Source organism: Ochotona princeps, chromosome 22, assembly GCF_030435755.1.
Source record: "Ochotona princeps isolate mOchPri1 chromosome 22, mOchPri1.hap1, whole genome shotgun sequence".
Lineage (NCBI taxonomy): Eukaryota > Metazoa > Chordata > Mammalia > Lagomorpha > Ochotonidae > Ochotona > Ochotona princeps.
In genome coordinates, this window is record NC_080853.1 from 9,717,516 (window position 1) to 9,744,709 (window position 27,194).

General features: G+C 45.1%; 1 protein-coding gene across 2 annotated transcripts in view; it reads left to right on the forward strand.

Annotated features, from left to right (window-relative positions):
• Window positions 1-3,170: 3,170 nt before the first annotated feature.
• NCOA5 (nuclear receptor coactivator 5) overlaps window positions 3,171-27,194 on the forward strand; it is a 32,496-nt gene continuing 8,472 nt past the window's right edge. Inside the window, exons 1-3 of one of the 2 annotated variants that reach the window (XM_058679743.1) lie at window positions 3,171-3,307; window positions 16,040-16,106; window positions 25,155-25,445. In XM_058679743.1, the coding sequence (XP_058535726.1) occupies window positions 16,069-16,106; window positions 25,155-25,445 (329 nt within the window). In that variant the 5' untranslated portion in view covers window positions 3,171-3,307; window positions 16,040-16,068. The remainder of the gene's footprint in view (window positions 3,308-16,039; window positions 16,107-25,154; window positions 25,446-27,194) is intronic. The other variant, XM_058679744.1, reaches the window with a different exon arrangement.

Genomic DNA, 27,194 nt, shown 5'->3' on the forward strand with positions numbered 1-27,194 from the left:
CAAGCATTTCTTTGTTATGGCTGGAAAAGCTGGGATGTCCAGGATCGAGGTGACAGCAGACTTGGTGTCTGACGATGGCAATGTGGCAGCCCGTGTGAGGGGAAGAGAGCAGCAAGATGGGAAGGCGGGGAAGCGAGAGCTGTGATCGCTTGTTCCTACATCATCCAAACCTAATTACTTCCCAAAGCCTCCCCTCCAAATAGCATCTCCCTGCAGGTTAGCACTCATATGAATTTGGGGGTCAGGAGAAACACATATTCATCCAGAAAAGAATCAGAAGATTCTGGACTGAGACTCATGTGAGTCTCACCATACTAAATCAGAGAAAACCAGAGAGGCAGATGAAGCCACAAAACGGAGGTTTCTCACGATATCCTAGAGTGAGTGTATAGCCTGGGAGAAAGCAAAGGGGAATTGTGGGCTGAGGAGCTGATTTACATGCCTTTAGCTGAGCACTCAGGAATCGGGCCTACAGCAGTAGCACCTGGCCTTTGCAGACTCATTGGCATCCTATTGTCCTGTTAATGGGCTTGGAGGAACGAGGATATAATATGGTCAAGAGGCTTAGGAGCAGACGGCTCCCAGCACTTCTACCACCATCATGGTCTCCTTGTGTCGGTGCTTTTTGCTCGGACATTCGCCGTGCTTACTATGCCGGCTCAGCTAGCCACGACAAATGGCGCCCAACGTGGGGCACAGCGCAAAGGATGTCCGAGCAACCCCTGGACCTACGAAGGTACGGAATTAAGGAATTAGGAATTGAGGAATTTTGAATTAAGAATTGAGAATTTAGGAATTTTGCAGGGACATAACTGATTTAATCCCCAGACCCTCTCCCTGTGCTAGGGCACGAGGGACAATCTGAGGGACCCCTGGGACTCTGGAGAGGCAAATTAATCTCATCCCCAGATCTTCTCCCCGTTCAGGGGCACGAGGGACAATCTGAGGGACCCTGGAAATCTAGAGGCAGGTTTTAAAATTTTTGCAGGGGCATAAGTAAAATTTATCATGGGGCAAGAACTCTCTAAAATGCAGGTAATTTTTTTTATTATTATTATTATTGGAAAGCCGGATATACAGAGAGGAGGAGAGACAGAGAGGAAGATCTTCCATTCGATGTTTCACTCCCCAAGTGAGCCGCAATGGGCCGGTACGCGCCAATCCGATGCCGGGACCAGGAACCTCTTCCGGGTCTCCCACGTGGGTGCAGGGTCCCAAAGCTTTGGGCCGTCCTCAACTGCTTTCCCAGGCCACAAGCAGGGAGGTGGATGGGAAGTGGAGCTGCCGGGATTAGAACCGGCGCCCATATGGGATCCCGGAGTTTTCAAGGACTTTAGCCGCTAGGTCATGCCGCTGGGCCCTAAAATGCAGGTAATTAAGGGAATCCAAGATCTGCTCCAGTCACTAGGCACCGACACTAAGCTTAAGGCCTCGCAGAGTTGTTTTTTTTTTTAAAGATTTATTTTATTTTTATTACAAAGTCAGATATACTGAGAGGAGGAGAGACTGAGAGGAAGTGGAGCTGCCGGGATTAGAACCAGCGGCCATATGGGATCAAGGCAAGGACCTTAGCCACTAGGCCATGCTGCCGAGCCCATTGCAGAGTTTTTTTGAAACTGTCTGCGACGTATTCCCATGGCTTGCTTTCATTGTAGTCGTCCTTTTTCTCTGGCGCTTGCTAAATATTGCTTGGTCATCCCGTCAAGCAGTGGTGGAAGCCCACCGTAAGAAATTGTCCTTCAAAAGTAGGAGAGAGGGCCCGGTGGCATGGCCTAGCGGCTAAAGTCCTCACCTTGAAAGCCCCGGGATCCCAGGCACAGAACCCTCTGCGCCATCTGAGCCATTGGCACCATCATACCTGAGCACAGTTGTAAAAGTGCAAGCATATGGCAGACACTCAGTGGGTGAAGGAGGGAAGGACCGCAGGAGTCAGAGAAGCCTGGTTTCTCCCAGCGCTTTCTGATCCACAGCCGCCATTCGGAGGAAACTGCTGCTCTCTACAAGGAGGACAACGAGATCATGGCGTCCGACGGGGTTTCCCAGCGCAAGGCGCCCACCTGACGCAGGGAATGCAGCTAGTAAGGACTGTGGTGAGCAGGGCATCCTCACAGCTGTGTGAGCCAACCCCATTCCCTGTGACAAATGTATTTTGCAGATTAAATGAACAACACAGCGTTTTTGCGTGCTTCACAGCCCGCAGTTACATTCCAGGAAATTTGGTTTTTGACATTGAATGAAGATTCCGGGAAGAAATAAATAACTCTGGAAGAACCTGTGACTGTTTCCAGATGGTTTTTTGCCTCCTGTCAGCAAAACCAACAGGGTACACAGCCTATTTAAATGTAAATTTCAATGAACCAGTTCCCCCCTCCCCTCCGCCCTTTGTTCCTTGCCAGGGGGAAGTTCCAGGAGGTATATACACATCATTCTCCAATATACCCATCTGTAGGTGTCTGGGGGTTATTTGATTCTGTGCTTAGTTTTATGCAAGATTAAATCGAAGTACTGCGGGATTTAATATTCTCTTTCTCGAGTTGGGGAGGAGGGAACGCACCATGAAAACACAAGACAGGGCCCAGCACAGTAGCCTAGAGAGTAAAGTCCTCGCCTTGCATGCCCAGGGATCCCCTATGGACACCAGTACTAATCCTAGTGGACCCACTTCCCATCCAGCTCCCTGCTTGTGGCCTGGGAAAGCAGTATTGGACGGCTCAAAGCTTTGGGACCCTGCACTCAGGTGGGAAACCCGGAAGAGGCTCCTGGCTCCTGGCTTCAGATCAGCTCAGCTCCAGTTGTTGTGGCCAGTTGGGGAGTGAATCACCAGAGAGAAGATTTCCCTCTCTCTGTCTCTCCTCCTCTCTGTATATCTGACTTTCCAATAAAAATAAAATAAATCTTTAAAAAGAAAAGAAAACACAAGGCAAACCTTGCCTTTAGTTCTTCAGGGCGGGGGAGGATGCGCCAGGCGCCCGCCCCTCCTCAGCTGGGGACGCCGTTACTAGGCAACTCCTAGTGTTCTCAACCGCCGCCCCAGGCCTGCTACCCCACCCCCTTCACCAAGGAGACCGACGCGCCCTCTCAGCCGTGCCGTAAACGCTCGCGCTCTCACGACACCGCCGCGCCTGCCGCCGCTGCGTGCGCGCCCTCTGCCCCTACCTCCACTCTCCGCTCCGGCCGCCATTGCCTCGTGCCCGCGCCGGTCGGTTGGTGGCGCCTTTGTCCTACGGCGGGCAGGTGGGCTGAGGCGGAGGCGGCGGCGGCGGGCCTGAGGCGAAGGAGCAGCCGGAAGCCCGCCGCGCTGGTAGCGGTGAGTGCCGGGAAGCGGCGGCTGTGGGCCGCGGCGTGGGGCGTGCCGCCGGGCCCGCGGGGGTCGGGGGAGCCGGGCCTGGCGGAGGCGGCGAGAGGGCCCGCTCGACGCGCGGGTGCGCGCGCGGGGCTGCGCATGCCCGGGGCGGGGCGCGGTCGTCCCCGGCTGCCGGTGTCCCGGGCCGCGGCGGCCGCTCTGTGCGTGGACAGCCGTCGGTCCGGCGCCGCCGAGGCGCCTCTGTGGGGCTAGGGCCGCGCACCCGCGTCCGCCTTTGCAGCGACACGGCCCGTCGTCGTTCGCCTGCGGGGCCTTGGCGGACCGGTGGCGCAGTAGGGATTCGAACCGGGCTCCGCAGGCCGGTGGCTCGCTTTCCCTCCCCCAAGCCGTCGCCACCGGGTCGCAACCTCGCGGAGTCTTCTTGTGTCGACTCGCCGCCTTTCCCTGTCACCCCCTTTATAGACGCGGGAGGAGGGCAGGAAGCGGTGGCCCAGGCCACCCCGAAAGGAGCTATCGGACCCGCTTAGGAACTTAGCCGTATCCCGACTCTCCCCCCCCGAGCGTTTGCCCAACCCCTTCTCCGTGTTACCCTCCGTCAGGATTGGTGCTCCGGGTTTACCTAATTGTGAATTTTTTAGATTATTGAAACAGACTCACTCTCTGCTTCTTATATATGTTTGTCTAAAAAGGCGGAACCTTCCATCTCAAGCCATATCATGGAAGTCAGTTATTTTTCGAATGCAATTTTTTTTTACAGTAACAACAATAATAATAAATACTTGTGTGTTGCAAATCAACGGTGCGTCCTTGTTCCTCCTGAAGTTATTGTGTGTCCCCCGCTTTTGGGAAACGCTGCCCTTAGGAATCGGGGTAAAGGGGATCGTCCTTCTGGCTTTTGCTCCGCGTAGACTGTTGTTCACCCCAGGCCTCCAGTGCCCTGGGATCTTGGGGGGCTCTGGTTGTCACCCACCACCAGTGATTGGCTGGTGGTGTCCGTCCCGAGAGCACCTGGGGCTCCACCTGAGGTTGCACAGCGCGGTGAGTCTGTGCAGACAGCGGCGGAGCTTTTCGGGGTGCTGTCGCCGCCTTGGGACCACTGGGGGTGGGCGATCTCGCGGCTCTACCCTCACATCTTCCTCCTTCGTATTTGTGTCTCAGCTGGTCTGTCGGCTTCCACACGCACTGTGACACCGTCTCTGTGAGAGGATGCGTTTGGAGGATGCGCTTGGAGGAAACATTACAGGGCCCAGCAGAAGGGGGTTTTCTAGGTGTAGGTTGCCGAATGTCACCTACCAGGGAAACACCACATGGGAAGGAAGTATTGACTAGCTACAAGTCAATAGTCCGTTCACAAACTAGTGCCAGAGCAATAGAATCCATTCAAAGAAAAGTTGACTGAAGCCATTTAGGCTCCCTCACTCTCTCCACTGGTAACACACATGTGTGCGTGCGCACACACATGCGCGCACACTAAAAAAAAATCCATATTGCTCTGGGAGGTATAGTTTGCATCCGGCTAAGGTCTAATTCTATTCAGATTTCTAAGCAGTGTTATGTAGGAAAGTAAGTTTGGTTTTATTCAGGAATCGGTGTCAGATTTCCAACAGATAGAGCCTCTTGTAATAGTGCCTAAAAACTCAAAAATAAATGTCTTTTAGAAGTCCAATGAGAAAAGGTTTGCAAGTTTCAAACAATTTTATTGATTTAATTTTATTTTTTTATGATGATTACATGGTGGATCAGGGTGGGAAGAATCAAGGTTTAGGGAAAATTGGGTGGACTCATTGTTTCCAAATTTGCTATTCTTGTTGTTCCTGGGGGAAAGGGAGAGACAAAGGGGGAAACCACTCATGACTTTCCACACGCCCCACTACCCAGGGATGAGGAACTGTCACCTCATATCAACCCAGAGTCTCAAATTGTGCATATCCCGAGGGTTCTGTCCAAGTGGTTTGGATAGTTGTGAAATGCTGCCGATTTCACTGATCTGAGGATGATGTCACCCTCCCAATGTCCGTTGGCAGACATGGTAAAGCCTCAGGTCTCCATTCACCAAGTTTTTTTGCTGTCATCCTTTGACTGGGTTAGTCGTCCAGTTTCTCTCCTTCCTCTGGGGCATCAAATGAGCCTCTGTCCACTGCTCCACCTTTTTCATTAAGTAGGACATGTTCTTGCAGGGGAGCTCAAGGACCCGGGCCAGGCGTCCCAAGCCTCACCGGATCTCCCACTCCTGGGGCTCACAACCCGGCACTCCGGCACTCCGGCACTCCGTAACAGGCTGGCCCCCGGATCAGGGCCAGGTGACCTGAACCTGACCAGATTCCCCACCACTGTGGAACAATTTTAAATAACGGTGGCAGGCACTCCCTATCTGTGGCCTGTAGGTGGCAGTGCTTTTGTAGGCTTGTTATTGCTGTGAAAGTTACTGAAATTTGGTTGTGCTTTTTAAGAATGGAGAAGTCTTTAAAGAGAGACATGATGGGTACCTATCGGGGGATGTATACTTACTTTTTCTTCCCTTCAGTTAGTTTCTTTTTTCTGACTTCTCACATGAAGAAGGCAGCTTCTAAACTCATTATTATTCTTAACAGTGATAATAGCAACTAACAGTGTTTGTGATGAATTTCAGCTTATTGGCACCTGGCAACCATGTTGTCAACTGGTATTATGTATTTTTTTGTACATAAAGAGATAACATATTCAGGGCATTATTTTAGAGAAAAAATTTCATCATGGTTAAGCACAGACAAAACATGTTGAAGCACAGTGGGGTCCTTAATCTAGAACTTCTGGAGACTTTGATGTAAACTTGTGTGATGTGGATATCCGTGAAGGGAAGATTGTTTACCATGAACGTCCTGAGATGCTAGTGTCCCTCCCAGATGGAACGCTCTTCCTACGGTGCTGTTTGCTCCTTGTGCCTTGAGACACAGCTTCTAAGGCTCATTGCCACCCTTCTTGTCCCAGGAGGATGGCCTGTGAACAACAGAGTTAACCCGACCACAGGGTAAGGGGAAATGCCTGGTAAACGCTGACGTGTGTGCTGCTGTCACCAAGGAGAGGCCTGAGTGACGGATCAGTTCAAGGCCACTGCCACTGCCCAAGCCATAGCACAGATGGAAATACCAGGCATACTGACAGCTGAATATAGAAGAGCAGAGTGCCTGCTGCCTCTCTTAGACGATGGGTTGGTTTGTCCCAGATAGGAATATTCCTGGGACTCGTCATTCATTCTTACCACCAAAAAATTAAGAGCTGTTAGACTAACTAGACCAGTCATTTTTATGTTATGAAAATAATTCTTAGGAATCAGAATCTGCTTTCCAGGCCGTAGGACTCTTCCCTTTATGCCTTTATTTTGCAGTTAAAGCTTTGTTAACTTATAAAAAGACAGGACAACCCTAGGCAAGGGCCCATACAGTTTTTAAGTTACAGTAGAAAACGGGTCATTTATCTTGAGTTTCGTGGGCCCGGATTGATTGAGTTACTAAAAATTAGATTGATCCTGCAGCTAATGGGCACAAGTTTGAGAATTATGGATTATAAGCAATTTGGCTTCAACTGAAATATGCTTACATTTATAGCAATTACAGATTGAAATAATTATATTTAAGGTCAGAAAACACAGAAGATATTTTTAATCTTTTTAATCTTTTAAAATTATCATTATACAAAAGACAAAAATTAGGAAAGCACAATTTTCCATCAGATTTTAAAACTTGTAACTATGAACATATGACTGAACCTTTTGCAGCCTCTGATAAATTTAGGACAGTATTTAACAAAATATAAAACCCCCCCGCCCCCCAAAGAAAAAGGTTTTTGTTTTTGTTTTCTCAGTTGCTACAGCAGTTTGTCTGAAATACAGATGCTTGGATGTGGCTCCCTGCCCCCCAGCTGACTGAATTGTGAAGGTGGAACTCAGGGAATCTGCCTTTCAAATTAGAAATTTGAGAACCCCTGATTTCATGCTTTTTAACGAGTTTTCATAGGAAATAGAAGGTGGAATCAGATTTAGTGCTAATTTGTGCATATCGCAGACGACTGAGGCAAAGATTGCAGAGTGCCGATGCTCCAGTTAAGGCTTGCGCCTACATTAAGTGGTTTGTTTTAAGCAAGACTGTAAAATGTTTTTGGTTTTATAGTTTGAACTAGAAGTAAAAGAAATAATTGAACTATCTGGCTTTTGGTATTTTAATACCTTCCGTTCGTATCATTAGGATACTTTTAACTTCTTGAAAACAAAGGTTTGCATGGTCTGCTAATTGGCTCCAGATTTGCTGCAGTTTGCTGTTGGCTGTGTGGCTATAGCATCGTACGTGTGACTGTTGCCCTTTGGCCAGGAGTTAGTTGAGTTCTGTCCCCACTAACGGGACAGAACTTACAGCTTAGGTTTGCAAAATGTAAAGAACTGTACTTTTTCCCTCGTAACCAAAGAAGTGAATCATACACTCTCTGTTTTCCCTGCCTTTTTATAACTAAGTAATTGGAAGAAGCTTAACTCTGGATACTTTTTAAATGATTAAATGAGCCTAAAGAATTGATGGAAGCCGTGACAGGCTATACATTGCCCCTGTGGAGTAGTCAGTGACCTCGTAATTATTTGCTTTTATCACTCTAAAATCAACAATAACACAAAGAAAAATTTTTAAAAACTTCGGCAACTCTAGAAATGTGGCTATAATTACCTTTTGTCTGTGGAAACAAGCATGGTTATGCTTTTCCTACTGGTGTGTGTGTTTACTGCCTTTAGACATTGCCACAATACTGTCTGTGCAGGTGCTATCGATGGGTTATTTCCCTGTGATCACAGGTTTAGAGAGATTTCAGAATGGAAGATTTGTGTATATGTTGTTATGTTTAAGTAGGAACACAGAGGGGTAAATGGATAACAGAACAAAGGTCCCCAAACACATGCTGAGATTTACCTGAGAGGTTTGTGAAGAACCACATTCCTGGGTTCCAACCACAAATTCTTCCAGTTTGAACCAGGGCCTGGGGCTGCCTACTGCGCTTTCCATGTGGTACTGAGACAGTTCTTGAAAGAAATGTGATAGAGGGAATCAAAGGTTTTTTTGTTTTGTTTTATTTTTTTTTTTGCATACGTAAAGAGAAAAAAGAGATGTTGTTTAATGGATATTGAGTTGTTTTGCCAAGATAAAGTTGTGGGATCTCTTTCCAACATGTTATACTGAACTGTATACATAAATATGATTTAAGATAAAATTGTTATGATTTTAGTTACAGGATTTTTTTTAATTGGAAAATGAAGAAGAATGGTTTGTTGTCTTTTCTTGGAACAGTGGATTGAACTAATTGTTGGCTATTATTTGCCGACTGTTGCCGTCAGTTCATTTTATTAGGGTTCAGTAATGCTTGTCTCCCACCTGCTCCCTTTAGTATCATCCTAAACCAGTGATCCCTAAAGAAAATTACCGTAATGGGCTTTATCAGTATTTTGATTGTCTCAAGTTTAAATACTCCCCCACCCTTCTTTGCAGATTACATACATAAAACTTGATTAGTTTGACTTAGAGGCTCTGTTTATGTTAGTTTAGTTGTAACCTCCTGACAAATCTGTTGCCATCAATTTCTTCATTTTTCATTGGAATCTCAGGTATAACTCTGGTTTCATTGTTCATTCCTCTTGCCCCCACGTTCCCGGCACCAAGTTTCCTATTGTTTTTCTAAGATAAAGTGTCCTCCAAACCATTCCTTTCCCTTTGCATATGCTGGGATGACCTTTTTCTTTTTCCTCTTAAATTTATTTGTTTGAAAGGCAAAGTTACTGAGAGAGTGCGAGACAAAGACAGAGATTTTTGCATCTGCTGATTCATTCTCCAGAGGCTGCAATGGCTAGGGGTTGGAACAGACCAAACCAAGGAGTCAGGAGCTGTATCCAGGTGTCCCATCTAAGTGACAGGGACCCAGGTAGACTTGGGTTATCTTCTGCTGCTTTCTTAGGACCATTAGCAGGGAGCTGGACTGCGAGGGGAGCCACCGGGACTGCCGCCTGCCCTCCGAGAGGCCAGCAGCTCAACCCTCTGCATCCTATCACCAGCCTCCTACCGTTTTCTCTCTGATAAACTTGTACTCATCACTTAAGACCCAGTTTAAATGTTATTTGTAGGTTTTTCCCATCTCTTCCACATCCCCCTTATACGCACACAGACACATTCTAACCAGTTTGCTCTGTGCCCTGCCACTCTCCCCTTACACACACATACGCAGTTAGACCTCTGTTATTTCGCCACTACAGATCATACCTATTCTCATGTGAAACTGTGGGCTCCTTTAAATTAGGTACTTTATCCTTGTCATTACCACATTATCAAAAACCCTGTAGAGTGTAACACATAGTAGGCTTTAGCACATGTATTAACGGAGCATATATGTACTAATTATAAGCTGTCCTTTTCAAGTTCATTGTAGCTCTTCACTAGTACAATTGAGTTGAACTTTCACGTATTTTAGAATAAATAAACCCTAAACCTGTATTTGAAACGTTATGTAGCTCGGACTTTTCTGCTCGTTCACATTAGCCCCACCTTTGGGAATCCTAGTCAGGTTTTTGCCCTGTAGCTCGCACACGTGGGATGTCAGTGTTATCAAGGAGGAGATGGAGATCCAGCGAAAACTGTTTTTACCAAATTCCCCAAAAACTACAGTTCAGTTGTTACTCCCCCAGTTAATTGCTCTTTCCTTTTAAAAGACCACTACACTGGGGCCAGTAGGCTGGGGTAGCAGGCTGATCCTTCCACTGTGGTGCCAGCATCCCATATGGGCACCAGTTTGTCTCCCAGCTGCCTCATATCTGATCCAGCTCCCAATGCAGTGGAGGATGGCTTCAGACTCTTGGACCCCTGCGCTCAAGTGGGATACCAGAAGAAGCTGCTGACTCCTGGCTCAGCTTCTGCTGTTATAGCCATTTGAGCGGTGAACCTGCAGGTGCAAGATTCTCTCTCTCTTCTTTTCTCCATGTATCTGGTAAATAAATATTTAAAGAAACAAATAATGCTAAGTGAAATCAGCCAGGCACAGGAAGACACTTTTTTTTTTAAAGATTATTTATTTTCATTACAAAGTCAGATATACATACAGAGAGGAGGAGAGACAGAGAGGAAGACCCTCGGTCCAATGATTCACTCCCCAAGTGAGCGCAACGGCCGGTGCTGCGCCAATCCGAAGCCAGGAACCAGGAACCTCCTCCAGGTCTCCCTGGCGGGTGCAGGGTCCCAAATCTTCAGGCTGTCGACTGCCTTCCCAGGCCACAAGCAGGGAGCTGGATGGGAAGTGGAGCTGCCAGGATTAGAACCGGCGCCCATATGGGATCCCGGCGCATTCAAGGCGAGGACTTTAGCTGCTAGGCCACGCCGCCGGGCCCACAGGAAGACACTTGTATGTGACATCTGAAGCAGTGGATGTCGCAGGAGCAGAGTGGTGTTTGCCAGGCTGGAGCAGGGAAATGGGGGAAGGGAGAGGGCAGAGAGTGGTAAGTATGTTAATTTTATTTGGTCATTCTTTTCTAATTTTGTGAAAAATAAATTTTTTTTTTTTTGAAAAATAAATTTAAAAATTCAACTTTTCAGGGCTGGTGCTGTGGCACAATAGTTTGGGCTGCCTCGTGCAATACAGGTATCATGTATGGGCACTGTTTTGTGTCTCAGCTGCTCGGCTCTGACCTAGCTCCCTGCTAATGTGCTGTGAAGGCATAGATGATAGCCCAAGTGCTGGGCCTCTAACTGCGGAGTGGGAGTGGGGGTAGGGCTGGCAGGAGTACCTGGTCTTGTGGCCACTTGGGGAATGAGCCAACAGATGAAGACCTCTCCCTGCCCCCTCTTTGTAGTTTTGCCTTTTAGGTAAGTAAATCTTTTTTTTTTTTTTTTTTTTTAAAGATTTATTTTTATTACAAAGTCAGATATACTGAGAGGAGGAGAGATAGAGAGGAAGTGGAGCCGCCGGGATCAGAACCAGCGGCCATATGGGATCAAGGCGAGGACCTTAGCCACTAGGCCATGCCGCCAAGCCCAAGGTAAGTAAATCTTTAAGGGAAAAAAAAGAAAGTAAAGGAGGCAGGGAATTAAATGTTGACAATTTGGTGTCTTTTTTTTTTTTTTAAGTAGTTGACAAGGATAGGTTATCAATAGCAAAAAAATTGTTTTACTTGGAGGTAATAAAAATTGGAAGAGTAATTCAGTAAGTAGGTCCTGCTGTGCTGTGTATTTGTGGGGCACTGAAGCTTTGAGTGTTTCACAGAAAGGAGTGTTTTTCCAGGCACCATCAGCGCTTGATCCTGATCCGGGAGTCCTAACAGGAATATTCTAAATAGAAACATCTTCCCCTGCCCTGTTGGAGGCAGCAGAGCGTAAGGCTCCAGTACCTTGGTGGCAGGCAGATCTAAGGCCCCATCCCATTGCTGCCTCCCGATAGCCACACATCCTCAGGGGCCAGGAGTCTCAAGCCTCATCATTTCCCATGTGGCGAGCAGGGCCCAGATGCTTGGGATATATTCCATTGCCTCTCCCAGGCCATTCTCAAGAAAACTGTGTCAGAAGAACAGTAAGGACATGAACTGGCTCCCAAGCAGAATGGCAGCATTACAGGTGGTAGCTTTACGCACTACCCCACAGCGCCAGCCCTGTAGTCTAACACAGTTTAAACACAAAGATACATTACATTAGAGAACTGAAAGAAATGTATAGTAAGCTTAAAGGGCTGATTTAGAAACAGAGCAAGAGTAACTTTTTTAATCCCTACCCTAATGTTACAATGGATCATCAAAATATATGTCATAGATATGGAGCAAGAAATCGTGTCGTTTTCCCTCCTGGTTTGGGACTTGGTGTGTGATATCTGCTCCCTTGTCAGTATGGTTTTCCAAGTGGCTTTATCTTTATTGTCATGTAATTCCAACTTAATAATTCTTGATTGCCAGTTGGTTTTCAACTGAGCCCTTTGGAGAGCTTTATTACATTTGTAGTCCATTATTAAAATTGTGTAGGCTTCTGGTTTCTTTTACCATGTAGTGGTGGTACTGTCACACTAAACAATGTGGTTTTTGCTACAGTTAAACATAGGTATAACAACAATTCTTTATGCTATGAATGAAGCATGCATTTTTATTGATAACATTAAACAAGGACTGTTGTGTTAGCCCTGTCTAGCATACTAGTTGGGAATAAATGTATAGATTTGATAATGTGTCTTTCTGAGGGAGTTCTTCACCCTATCATTTTATGTTGCTTTCTGTATCATCTTGTGTTTTCTAGCTTATTCGCCCCCTATTTTTTCCTTCTTTGAGTTGGTGCTGTTTCTTTTGCATACAAATTCTTACCTAGCAAGGGCTCTTAACAAATTTCAGGTTTCTTGGAAATTACCAATATGTGCGAGACACGGAGAGTCTAACTTTTGATCTTAGAGCCAGTTGCCAGGGTAAAGTCATGAAAAGGACAGGAATTCTCGATTTCCTGGTCGTGTTTGTAGAGCAGTCCTCCTGCCCCTGCTTGGAAAGACTCCCAAGTTGTTCGTAACTCTTGCTACTGAACTTCTTACCAGGTTCCGCCATCTGCTATCTGGAAAGGCCTCTCAGTGTTTGTTTCCTAATTGTGTTTCCCCTTCTCCTTTACATTAGCAGCCTATTTTCTTGGTGTTTTTCTTTTTTTATCTGTAAGAATTTAGGAAGAAAATAATCTGATTAGATTGAATCATACAAAATCCCTTAGTTATCACTTCAAATGTTTGCATCTTCAAAGAAAAACTTGTCCAAATGAACTTCCAAGTGACAGATTTTCAAATTCCATGACAGTAATTGGAATTGGACAAGTTTTTTATTGGTTGCTTAAATCCTGACTCTCAAGATCAGCTCCCTACAGTTTTTATATTTTTGTTCTTATCTTTCTACTACTTCTGAGAGTTTTTCCAAAGTGTTGGTGAATGCTGTGTCAGGATTTGGGATGGGGGAGGGGGTGGATGGTAATGTTTGGAGTTATGTTTGTACGGTTCTCACTAAATTCTCACTAAACCCTATTCTGACCTGGACAGTCTTCTGCGTTAGAAGTGAGACTCCAATACAAATCTCATTTTCTCCATATCATCCAAGATAGGAGTTTAAGGAACTCTTAAATACGAGTAAATAAAGAAACTGGGCATATTACGCTAAGTGTGCTAACTCATAAAATTAAGGAAATGGTCTAGAAGTGTTTTGCCTTTTTGGCTTCTTTTTTTTTTTTTTTGCAAGAGAAGCATAAGCCATTCAGATAGAGAATTGCTTTGCACTACTCCATGAAAATGGACACCGGGAGGCAAATTACAGTTGAAATTATTTAAAAATATAATTTCTGTTCTTTAAATTTCTAAGTATTTGCAGAAAAATATCACCAACTTCAAAGTAAAATATTACTTCCTTCATGCTATCTGAAACTAATTTTACCCCAAAGATAGATAAAATATAACCATTCTGGTCTCCTCAATCTATATGTACATATTCAAGGAAATAGATTAATTAGTACAGTATAATAGTCCTTTTCTTGTGTGAGGGGACATATTATGACATTAATAGAAACTTACCAAGTAAAGTAGTAGCCTGTCTTTTGTGCTCTTAACCTACATGCTTCCCATGCCTGATCAGTGCTCAGGTGAGGTTTTTAGATCACAAGATATTTTAGTAAAACATGGAATCCTGTCAAAGATGTGGTATTTGTTTAAAATAAGTCTTAATGTACACATCCCGTGTACTTCAGAATACTCTGAAAACAACTTAAGTAATCAAAAACATTGTGTTCCTCTGACTCCTAGCCCTTCTGTGTTATAAAGTGGATAACGCAAGTGAGCAGGCAGGGTCAGTAAGCCCTTAACCCTGAACTGGTACTCACGGTGACCTGTAGAAGGTTAGCTGTCCCTGGAAGGCCTGTCATTCTGTGACTTAGACACTGGGGCACAGCAGTTACAGATTGGCACAGTGCCAAAGCTGGCGTCAGAGGACCCTGGCCAGGCCTTATGTAGAAAGCATTTCCTCTGTGTGTGTGTGTCTAAATAGAGGGATTATGTCCTGTGTCTTGTTAATGAAAAGGTAAGAAGCAATTAAATAGAAAATGCTTCTCTGTTTAGTTTTTGTGTAATCTTCAGTTTTGTCAAAAGCTATTCTTCTAGGCATAATAGAAACTTCCAGTTTAAGATGGAATTGAAGATCATTCTCTCTTGAACAGGAGCTCAGAAACTCAAAAGTTGACTACATAGCAGGGTAAAGTCTATCTGAGACCCGTCAGTTTTTATTATTGCTGTTGTCTTTCACATGATAGGAATCATTGGGATTTAAAAACTTTGCAATTACTATTTTAAAATACTCTGATTACCTGAGTGCTTTATACCATTTTATGTCATTAGATATGCTATTAATTGCTTACTATGAAACAAGGAGAATGAAAGCACCCTGCAGCAAGGGGCATTTTATTTTTCTATTCATCTGAAGAACAAAATTTTTTTTTTAAAGATTTATTCATTTTATTACAGCCAGATATACACAGAGAAGGAGAGACAGAGAGGAAGATCTTCCCTCCAATGATTCACTCCCCAAGTGAGCCGCAAAGGGCCGATGCGCGCCAATCCGAAGCCGGGAACCTGGAACCTCTTCCGGGTCTCCCACGCGGGTGCAGGGTCCCAAAGCATTGGGCCGTCCTCAACTGCTTTCCCAGGCCACAAGCAGGGAGCTGGATGGGAAGTGGAGCTGCCAGGATTAGAACCGGCGCCCATATGGGATCCCAGGCCTTTCAAGGCGAGGACTTTAGCCGCTAGGCCACGCCGCTGGGCCCAGAACAAAATTTCTAATGGAGCTATTTTAAGGTATAACAATTGTTAAATTTGAGAAGACACGTATTCATACATTCTTTAAAGGCCTTATCAATTCCTAGTACATTTCTTAAAGCAGATATATTTTGTTTTTACACAACAGGTTTTAACCACGTAAATTGTAGGTTTACTGCAGTGTTCTCGCTCATCCAGTTATATATATCAGCCTTCTCTAATGAAAACTTGTTATTAAAGAGTGTTTTAGTCTCTAATCCTAAAGTGCTGAATGCCAGTTCTTAGATACTTATCTGTGAGGATTATAGATATTAACAGGTCATGCTCTTTGTTAATAATAATAAAAAGAGAACTCCCTTCCCTGCATCTCATTCACTCTGGAAGAGTCTATCCAATGGAGTGCAACACAAGACACACCAAGAGGCAGCCCTGCTTCGTGGAATAGTGGACATTTTAAGACAATAGGTTCCAGCGATCACTTTTTTGTAACATGAAATAGAATTTTTGAAACTCCTCTTATCTTTCCCCCCACTTTTTTTCTCTGCAAAAAGAATCTTAAGCTAGCTCTCCAGGATTGTAGAAAACAACCTTTTCTTTCCTTTAAAGGGAGGGAGGGGGTGTTTTAGGTTTTGTCAGGTGGTGAAGCTTTGATGGAACCAATTTTATACAAATTATGTTCTAGCTGGAAAACTAAAGGGATGTTCTTTACCAAGCCATGACAGTGTTCTGCCTTAACTTAATAATAAAGATTGTCCAAGTGACAGTGTATCTCTGCTGAATGGATTTTCTTACACCATCTGGTTGCCATTGTAGCTTTCTTTTCTTTCTTTTTCTTTCTTTTTTTTTTTTTTTTGGTTGTTGCTTTCATTTGAAATGTGCTGATGATCTTGTTTTTATTCCATAGCATTGAACAGATGGGTTGATTATTCTTTTCAGATATTAATAAGGCAGCGGAAGGAAGAAATATGAATACGGCTCCATCAAGACCCAGCCCCACACGAAGGTAAAGTACCCTGAAGCAGTGAGTTACCTTGGGAAAGTTGGGCTCTGGGGAGTTAAGCCCAACTTCATACATCAAGGGTCTTTTCCCCCACAACAAGTCACAACTGCTCAAGCAAACAATAAGAACATGAACCTTATGTGGAGGGCCTTGCTGCTTTTCTAAAACACACGTCAGGAGATGCAGAGGAAGCTTTGTGTTCTCGGTGGCAAACCCAGCAAGTTCAGCCTGCAGCGTGTGTTGCAGGCCACTGAAGAGGATGAACCTCTGTGTGTCCCCAGCTCACGTGTCACTGGGAGGAGAGCCCTGGGTTGGGGCGGCCGCAGAGATTCGACTCTTCCTTCCAAATGGCTGCCAGTCCAGATGCTGACCCGGGGCTGCGGAAATTGCTGCTGACCGATTGCTGCTCTGCCTGTGCCGCAGATCCTGTGTTGGCTTGCATGCTCGGGGTTACCTGATGGAGGGGAAATAAAAGGGCAAAATACCACATTGCTCACAAGTCTCCCTTTTTCTCAGCTCTTCTGGAAATAGAGGGCATTTTCCCAAAACGTTCTTCTGTTTGTTCTAAGAAGACAGTCCTGACATGTACCCTCTACAGATGCACATTAGATTGTTGCTTCTCTAAAGGAAGAATGTTCTTTAATGTTTTCATTCCCATGTTTTCATTCAAACTTGCTGGCCCTGTAACAGCATGTAAGTGGATGCAATGTGTGCTGTTGTGTGGAGTACAGATACAGTATATTTCACATCTTCAAGGTCCGTCTTTGAGTGGAAACTCAGCATGGATTTTTCTTTGTCCTTACGTTAAAATGTCAATTTTCCACCAAAACTACATACCACACTAAGCTACATTTCCTACAGTGAACTGAACATTGGTCAACATGATGGATCCCAATCTGTAGTGGTGTCTCCCAGGTCGCTTGGAGACTTACCGACTGGGTAAGCGCTTAGATGGAACACAGAATTGCTGTGCTTTTGGACGAGACTGTGTTCGGTGTGATTCTTGTGTTTGAATATGAAGGGAGACTGTGTCCCAACGACCAGGCATAGATTATACAAGTCTACATGTCCAGACAGATGCTAGGGATGTGGCAGTGCTGCTGATTTTGTTGGATTTTTTGCTGATTCTACCTGTGCAGAGCAGTTGTATCCACTAACACATCTGAAGCTACACCGCAGGTATCACATCGATGCCCCGGGAGTCATTAGCCTCACTGCAGAAGTACTGTCTCAGTATCATAGAAAGTGTTTCGTGAAACTGCCAGATAAACAGTGTGTTGGTTGGTTTATGTGTATTTTAAGTATTTTCAAGAACATAAATGTGTCCTCCTCCAGAACTTCAGTTCCATTTGATGTACATCTCCATCAGCCAAATCAAACCATGTTCCAAATGTTGGGGACCCCATCCATAGTGCTCTCATAGCCCCAACAGACATGGGATACATGTGGCTAAGAGGTTCCTGTAAGGGGTGTGTGTGTGTGTAAAGATTTCTTTATTTGACAGGCAGAAGTACAGAGAGAGGGAGATGTACATACAGAGAGAGGTCTTCTAGCTGATTGTTCACTCTCCAGGTGGCTGCCCGGCCAGGACTGGGCCAAGGCTGAAATCAAGAGATGCTTCCAGGTCTCCTACATGAGTGGCAGAGACCAAATTACTTGGGCCATCTTTCACTGCTTTCCCAAGCCATTAGCAGGAAGCTAAATTGGAAATGGAACCCCTGGGACATAAACTGGTGCCCATATGGGATGCTGTTGTTGCCAGTAGCAGCTTAAAATGCTGTGCCACAACACTGGCCCCTAATGGTTCTGTTTCTGAACTATGTGGTTTACTAAAAGACGTGTGGAACTTAGGGCTTTAAAACACAGACTCCAACTGAACAACTTCTTCTCTATTGTTCTCATGGTGCTCAAGAATTCTGAATAGTACTGTGCGTTTCTGAAGGAGAAAAAGGAATGGTATGTTGGACCCAGCGTGGTAGCCCAATGGCTAAAGGCCTTGCCTTGCATGTGCCAGGATCCCATATGGTGCCAATTCGTGTTCCACCTGCTCCACTTCCCATCCACTTCCCTGCTTGTGCTCTGGGAAAGCAGTCAAAGACAGCCCAAAGCCTTCAGACCCTATACTCGCGTGGGAAACCCAGATGCTCCAGGCTCCTGACTTCAGATTGGCTTAGCTCAGGCCATTGCAGCCACTTGGGGAGTAAATCGATGGATAACCTTTCTCCGTCTCATCTCTCTGTAGGTCTAACTTTCCAATAAAAAAATAAGTAAATCTTAAAAAGAAAAAAGAAAGAGATAGTATGTTGTAGGGTGGCAAAGTTCCTCTTAGTGTCATGGATTGGGAAGGATACCTTCTACGATTCTGTCAATAATACTTGACTGTTTGCTTTTGACTTTCCTGGTTAATCATTAAGTACATTGCAATGTTAGGGGAGCAACTAACTTACCCTGTTCAGAATCAAATATAGTTGTTGCAGGGGCACTAAATGAACAGATTAATTTCATCCCAACCTAAATTGTAGTTCCGTAATGTTATTTGCAGAGAAAGAGCTTTGTGCTTTTTTCTTTTTTTTTTTTTATATACCCTCTCCAACATAATACAAATAGCATTGAAATACCTTTTAAATTAAGCTCTGGGAGTAGGTGCATAGCTGATTAAACCTATAATTGGCATGTCCATATCCCAAATCAGTGCCAGGTTAAGTCCTGGCTACTCCACTTTTGATCCAGCTTCCTGCTTCTGTGTCCTGTTGCTACATATGATGGTTGAAGTGCGTGGGCCCCATGTCTCCCACATAGGTGGGCTCCTGGCTTTGACCTGGCCTTGCCCTGGCTGTTAAAAGTATTTGGGAAGCAAATCAGCAGATGGAAGATCTCTTTTCTCTCTGTTGCTATGCCTTTGAAGTAGATGAAAATAAACATTGAAACACGCTCTTTACTAAGTATAAATGTGTCCTTTATATGCCTGTTAAAATACTACTTTCAGAAATCCCAAAATGAGATTATTACTGCAATGTGGATAAAACAGTGGCTTCCTACTTTATTTATTATAATCAGCGGGAGAGACAGCTAAGCGAATTCAGGTTCTGTTAACCGCCCCCCCCCGATGATACGTCTTTAACGTGTTATTTCGTGTGATGAAGTTCCAAACAGTCAGTGCATGTTTACTTGAGGATGAACTGTGGTCACATTTGGTAGAATCTGTTCTGAACCGCATCTAAGAGTCTTAGCTAGGCAAGGGGGCAGAAAAGCCAGATAAATTGAATTTTATATTCAAAAAGAACACGGAATTTTGATTGTTGCTTCCTCATGCATTCTCGCAAGATACACCAGTAGCATAAAAGTAATATCTAAGAGAATATACAAGATGATGCGTAATTAGCCTGGAAAGAGCCCATCATTTCTCTGGGGGTAAATACCAGGCTTCCAGGCAGAGCCTCGAGGTGATTCCAAATGTACTGTCCTGTTGCTTGCAACCAAACTGCTGTTGGCAGCCCTATTTTATGTGTCACCGCCACAGGGAACCATAATTCACAGGGGAAGGAACAGACATATATATATATATATATGGCATTAATTTCCTTAAGTTATACCCATGTGTCTCCCGTGTTGTATACTTTTTAAAAGAAAATTGTCTATGTTGGCAAGACCTTTGTAACACTTCTTGCTGGACATTAACCTAGGGTTTCAAAACCTGGTATATTTGAGAATTTTCACAGGAGTATCACTTCCAGCATCTCTTTAGCAGCAGACCTGCTGACTTTGCTTTTGGTCTGGTGATGGCTCAGCTGCCTGTGGTATGATTCGGACAGTGCTCAGCAAGGCCCCAGCCTCTGCCTTAGGAATCCCTACTCTGAACTACACTTCAGCTTGAATTCTTATTCTAACCCTTCGATCGATTCACCAGATTCCTTTGGAGAGCATCGCACAGTTGTCTAGCATGATCCTAGACGTTAGTCCTTCAAAGTCTGGACCATAATTCTGGTTGGAGCTGGGTGTTCTCAGCATCGTCAGCCCATCCCTTGGTGAACCCAGGTTTTGGAGCACTCCCCTGCACTGACTTGATTCCCAGGGATCCAAAATAAGGTATTTGCTAAGCCTTCCCATGTGACTTAAAAAAGAACAAAGAATTAACTTGGCTGCAGATGATTTTCCGTATTTTTGTGAAAGAAGTGAAGCCTGATACTTTGATAGAAATCATGGAGAGAGACTCAGGAGAAATCTCTTGGCTGTAGACGAATTTCCTATATGACCTGAAATGCTTTCCACTTCTCCAGAGAGTGTTAATTTCTTTGAAAATTGTTTGCTTCTCAAGTGTGAAATAACCCTAGGTCTAGGTGGACCTCACACTTAAGGATTCCAGACTGCGGTTTCTTCTACATTAACACTTGAAGAAAAGTTGTCAGCAAGTGCCACCTGTACCAACAAAATCGTGAAGATGAAGCCTGGCGCAGGAGGTGTGACATCTCATTGCACCCCATAGCCTATCTGCACCTCATGGTGAAAGTCCGCCCAAGTCTGTTATCTCTACCAGCAGCACAGCACCATCGTGCTGGGGATCCGTATCACACAGCAGATAGCGTGTTTAAATCTTGGGTTAATATTCCAAGTGAAGAATATCTATGACAAAACTGATGAAGGATTTTTCTCGGGGTCAAAAAGAGACCCTTCCCAATGAAAATGCTCTAAGGAATGGAACGGGAAAAAAAGGGAAAAGCTGTCTTCTGCAGAAAAGAAAGAAAATGTCAGGGGGTGTTCCCCCTCACCTGCTGCACGGCCAAGTCCAGAGCACCATCCTGGAGCGGAGCTCTCCAGCTCCTGTTGAAAAGAAGCTCAGAGTCCACCAAGACTTAAGATCTCAGGTGCCACGTGTTGTCCAGTCACCTCAGTCCGCAGGAGAGGTGCATCACCTGCCGTCCGGGCCGTTGTCTCTGCCTTCACCCGCCCTTCCCATGCCCCCTCCAGTGTTGCCCAGTGATTATGAACGTAATGCCTTGCTTCTCTCCTGCCGAGCTGATAAGGAATTTGCAGCAGAATTCTAGTTGTGTTTGCCACCTGCTTCAGTTCGTGGCCTCCAGTACTGAAGTTTAACTTCTGATTTCGTTTCCAGCCTCTTATGACGTGGTACCGAGAGTGCTGCATTTGACTTCCTTTAGTAAGACAACCCTGGTGCCTTGGGATGGTACTGTGAACCGCATATGCTCAGGAAACCTACCTCACTCATGCTTTGAGGTCAAACTTCTCATGCTGGAGGCTTTGTCCTCTCTGCACTCCAGATACAGCCACTGTACAACTCTTATTAGCTGTGTTCTTGTTTTGAGAAAGAAATTAGGACCAGCAACAGGAGCTCTTTTATTCTGAGAAGTTCATTGTTTGGGTCCTGGAGTGACCCTAAATGGTTGGCTGTTTTTGTCTCCAGAAGAACAGCTATCTGCCAGTGTTCATCTTTTAGAGAAAGAAGAAGGTTCTTTTGCCTTCTCGTTTTGAATTATCTTCTGTCTATACTTCTGTTGGTCCCTTGGTACTTTTCCTTCTTGTGAATATCACCTCTTCCACCTTTTTGCCCAGAAGGCAATTATGAAGAAAATTACTAGTTATATTGCTAATGAACTTGGTTCCTTGAGGAAATGGCAAGAGCTTGATGTCTCAGGTTGAAGTGGGGACCCAGACTTTGTGGATCTAGGGTTCTGGTCAACCCACAGGGGTAGACTGACAGGTAAGTAAGGTTTTCCAATAGATTGGAAAGAATTAGAGCCCCAGAAAATATTTTGCATAGTCCTGAGACTGTATATAGCATGATGTGACGTGATGTTCTTCACTGCATTCCTTACCCTACTTCTACCAGACCAAAGCTTTGTGTGGTCTGTGGTCGGGCAGGTTCATGATATTTCAACTCTGATTGCCAAGAGCACTTGAAATTTGATTCTACCTCTAATGACTGCTTCTGACTGCTCCCTGGGGCAAGTTTATCCACTGATCATTAGTGGTCCAAAAATACTCTGTCATGTCCTTCTCCCTGGATCCTTAGTGTTTGTCCACATTTTGTACTACATCAGATGTTACAGTGTTAGGAGGATTATATGGTAGAGCAGGGAAAGCTGAAAATATGTTGATTAGTCTACACTTCATTCTAATATGGAAACTAGTGTTTAGCTGTCCTTATTTAAGTGCCCTGGTCTACTGTATGTTTGGTCTCATAACCAGGAGTAGTAGTGAACTTTAAAATGTATGACAGGGACTTTATAAAAAGCAGAGTTGACATTTAAGTGGTTTTTGCTATGTCCATGTGAATGAAGCGAAATGAAAGTGTTCTAGCAAACTGAGGGCATCATAGTGAATGCCTACTGTAAATTCAAACCATTAAGCGTTACTGAGCTCAGTGCTATGTTGCAGTTACCCAAAGTCTTCAGGAAAACCTATGATTTGCTAGGGAAGCCGTATGAACAGATACAGTCATACACTGGTTAGCATCAAGGTGTGTTCTGGAAGATGAATCATTAAGTGATCTTATTGTATGAACATTACAGAGTATACTTACACCATCTAAGCTGCAACATGTCAAGGTGATAGAGTTACGGTGCGGTGGCCATTAGGTGGCATGTGATTGTAGTCACAGAACAGTGTGAGAAGTTGAGTAATGGAAGCATGTACAGGAGTACGATTCATCCAGCGTCTTTGAAGAGCGTCAGCTGTGTGTCAGACATTGTTCTTGTGGGTTTACAGTGCAGCAGCAAGCTGACATCGGCCTGGTCCACTGGAAGCTTGTGAGCTGGTAAGGCAGATAGTTGTGAAGTGACCATGTCAGCCGAGTTCTGAGAGTGTAGGAGCAGAAGGTGGACTTGGACATTTACATGAGGGATGTTTACATGCTGACAGCTGGAGAATGAACACGGGTCTGTTCATGCTGCTCAAGGGGTCAGGAAAGCTGTCAGCTGGCGGTGGCTGAAAGGCCAGCACAGCTTGAGTAGAGACTTAGGGAGAGAACATAAGGAGATTAGCAGACAGGAGCCAGTTGTGAGGACCCTGTTAGCCTTGGTTGAGAGTTTGAACTTAATCTCTGCAGAAACCAGTGAAGGCTTTTACCTATTACCACTCTACAGATTACTCTTTCTGAGGAAAGATTAGAAAAAAAGGAGAGCCCAGTGTGGTAGCCTAGCGGCTAAAGTCCTCACCTTGCATGTGCCAGGATCCTATTTGGCCACCAGTTCTAATCCCAACAGCCCTGCTTCCTATCCAGTTCCCTGCTTGTGTCCTGGGAAAGCAATGAAAGACAGCCTAAAGCCTTGCGACCCTGCATCCATGTGGGAGATCTGGAAGAAGCTCTTGGCTCCTGGCTTCGGATTGGCTCAGCTCCAGCCGTTGTGGCTGCTTGGGGAGCGAATCATCGGATGGAAGAACCTCTCTGTCTCTCCTCTCTATATATCTGACTTTCCAATAAAAATAAATAAATCTTTAAAAAGAAAAGAAACAAGGACAGACATGGGGAGGATACATTAGCAACCTCGGTTACTTCAGTGGTGCCAGTGGAGATAAAAGTGAATGAACAGACAGCAATTTTCAGAGAATGAAAAATTTCAGAAATATTGATTGACAAGAGTAGGTAAGTCCTACAGGAAGGGTGATGAGCAGTTTCTGGGTTTCAGCAGACAAGTAAGTGGGTGTGCCCTCTACTGAAGGGGCGGGGCTGGAGGGGGAATGTACTTGGAGCAGAGGCAGAGCTAAGGACAGGTTCACAGAGAAGGGGAATGTTAAATGTGGGTCAGGCATATAAGACACTGGTGTAAAAAGGTAAATACCAGGTCAGATTCAGTAATAGAGGTAATTGAGTGTGAGAGGAGAGAGCAGCAGTGAGACGTGGCCCGTGGTCTTCCCCTGGTGGATAGGGTGGGACTTGAGTTAGTCTTGGGTAAATATTCCAAGTGGAGAAGCCATATAAGCAGAAATGCTGAGAGAGATGTGGGAGTTAAAATCCTGGAAACAGCCTCGGGAGAGCTGAGGAGACTGAATAGTTACAAGGGGTCAGTTTGTCAGGCAAGGGCTCCCAGACACAGGAGGGACAAGCTAAGATTGGTTGCAGATGGAATTTGACATGTTTAGGCAGTTAATCTGACATTTATGCATCAAAGTAAATAATACTTATTTTTTAAAAACATTTTTGTTGGTGCCAGCATATAAATAAGCTTCTGCGTTGGACCTGTATGTCTAGTGGAATAGAAAGATAAGTAGTCGGCTGACTTTCTGGGGATAGACAGGAAGAATCAAAGTGAGCTTTGAAGAGGTTAAACCCAGATAACTAGAAAGATAATTATTTGCAGAAGTGAAAAAGTCAAGATTGGGCCTCGTTGTGGGTCAGAATGGGAAGTTTCTAATTTGGGGTACTTTGGGGTGAGTTTCCGGTGGAATGACTAGTCTCATGGAGAACGTTGAGTCAGAGCAAGCCAAACATGTCTGTGGCTTCAAAGAGCTTGTAAAAGACCTTGGGCTGAAAGGAACCAGATTTGATTGGTTTTGATCCTAAGATATATGTATCATATTGTGCTTTTCCCCCTTAATTTGGCGATCCTGTCAGGTGCTTGGGGTGAAACCTGTGCCTCAAGGATAGCCACTTTGATTCCTTTGTGTGAGATGAAACCATTTGTTCTTTTTTCTTCATGAGTCTCAGCCCTCATGCTGTCTCCCCATATTTTTTGCCCTTGTAATGTCTCTTTCCAACAAGCCTGGTAGGAGAAATAACTTTTGCTTTGAAAAACCTGTCGTAATTGAGATGAGACGACTTGGTATGTGTGAGGAATACCAAGTTACCTGAAGAATGCCATTACCCAGTCCAGCACTCTTGCACGTTCTGTTCTTCCTTTGATATTCCAGTCCTTTGAGATTCTTGAACATGCTAGACTTTATCTACTGACCAGATGGGTAGCCACTGACGTTTTAGCCAAACTGTTTAGCTGCCCTGTTAGGAAACTGTTTGGAAGATGTGAGCTTTTCCCTACGAGGAGCTATAGTTCTGGCAGCCTCTGCTTTGTCTCAGCATCTTGTTGCTGTCATCTACAGGGATCCATATGGCTTTGGGGACAGTCGAGACACAAGACGTGACCGATCTCCGCTTCGAGGAAGTCCGAGAAGAGAGTCCAGGGATGGCAGAAATGGCCGGGACACCCGGGACAGCAGAGACTTCCGGGACCATCGGGACAGCAGAGACCTCCGGGACCATCGGGATAGCCGGAGCATGCGGGACCTCAGAGACTTCCGGGATCTCAGAGACTCTAGAGATTTTCGAGATCACCGGGACCCACTGTACGACAGATACCGAGACCTGAGGGACTCCCGCGACCCTGTGTACAGGTGCGTTGGCAGCTGTTCCACTCTGCTCGCCTTTCCCGAGTGGCCTTTTCTCTGTGTGTTCTACTTAACTCACTGGCAGCTCTATAAGGTCAGTGGCTTTGTCAGCCTTGGATTCTCAGTGTCTTATCAAGTGGGAGGCATGCCACTTGATGTATTGTGCTGCGTATGCGAGTGATTGATGCATTGTGCTTAGTGAATGAATCTGGGTCTCTCCTGGAGTGTGGCCTGTGAAAGGCAATATTGTATGACTAAAGAAAGATGGAGTGAACTCAGGTTGGCAGTGCCAAAGCCCGGGGAGCTCACCAAGAACCCACAAATAGGAAAGGGTGCCCTGCACAGCCGGTCTTTAGGAGAATGCGAACAAGACTCGCAGGGCGATACCCTCATGTTCAGTGGCATGGCTGCAACAGGGCTTTTTGTTTGCTTTTGTTTAAACAGAAGGGATGGGCATTTGGCACAGTGGTTTAGCTGCCACTTCGGAAACGCAGTTCCATGTTAGAATGCCCGTTTCTGGAATCTTAGCTCTGACTCTGTTAACTCTTGTTAATACACACCTTAGGAGGCATCACATAACAGTTCAGGTAATTGGATCCCCACTGCCCCTGTGAAAGACCCAAACTGGATTTTTCTCCCCTGCCTTCAGGCTGGTCCAGCCCCATTTGCACGTATTCAGTGAGTAAACCAACAAATGGGAGATAATATCTCTCGCTCTCCTTCTCCTGCCTATCAAACAAGATTTGAAAAGAAGCATAGTGGCGTAGCTGGTAAAGCCACCTCTTGCCATGGCAGCATCCCCTGTGAGTGCCGCTCCACTTCTGATCCAGCTCCTGGCTAACGCACCTGAGAGGGCATGAGGAAGAGGCCAACATACTTGGACCTGGAAGAAGCTCCAAGCTCCTGGCTTTGTCCTGGCCCGGCTGCAGCTATGCTACTGTTGGGGAAATGAGCCAGAGGGTGGAAAGTCTCTAACTATAACTCTGCCTTTCAAATAAGTAAATCTTTTTTTGAAAAATAACAGGAAATAACTAGTGTTAACAAGGTATAGAGACACCTGGCTGGCAAGCATATAAAATTGGTAAGTTCTATATAAAATAGTTCAGCATCTCTCAAATGTTGCGTATAGGATTATTGTTTGCTCTCATCATGTGTACTTCCAAGTATGTGTCCAAGAGAATTGAAAAAAGGGTTTCAAGTAGTTGTAAATGAACATGCCTATCAGCACTGTTTGAAGTAGCCAAAAGGTAGGGGCAGTCCAGCAACAAGTAAGTGCACGTAAGAAGAGTCATGTACCCATTTAGTGGAATATAACTCGGGCAGAAGGCAGGAAGAAGTTCTGATACAGTTAACACAAGGATGAACCTTGATAACCTGCTGAGTGAAGTAAGCTGAATACAAAAGATGTATGATTCTTCTTGCATGAAATTTCTAGGTTGGGCGAATTCATAAAGCCAGAAGATAGATGAGAAGTGACTGGGGAGGGGGCTGGGAGAATCGCTTGTGAATAATTCCTGTTTGATGTTGGAAGTAGCTAATGGTGTTGATGACACAGCACCAACATGTCCACCTCCAAGTGGAGATGTCTGTCTCACACCAGAGTCACTGGGCTCAGTGACTGGCTCTGTCTCCCAGCTCCAGCTGCATCCCAGCGCGGGGCCAGAGAGGCAGTGATGATATCAGCCGGGGGGACCTGGAATCGGCCTGGCCTGACCTCAGCCATTACGGGTGTTTGGGGAGGGACTGGGATCTATC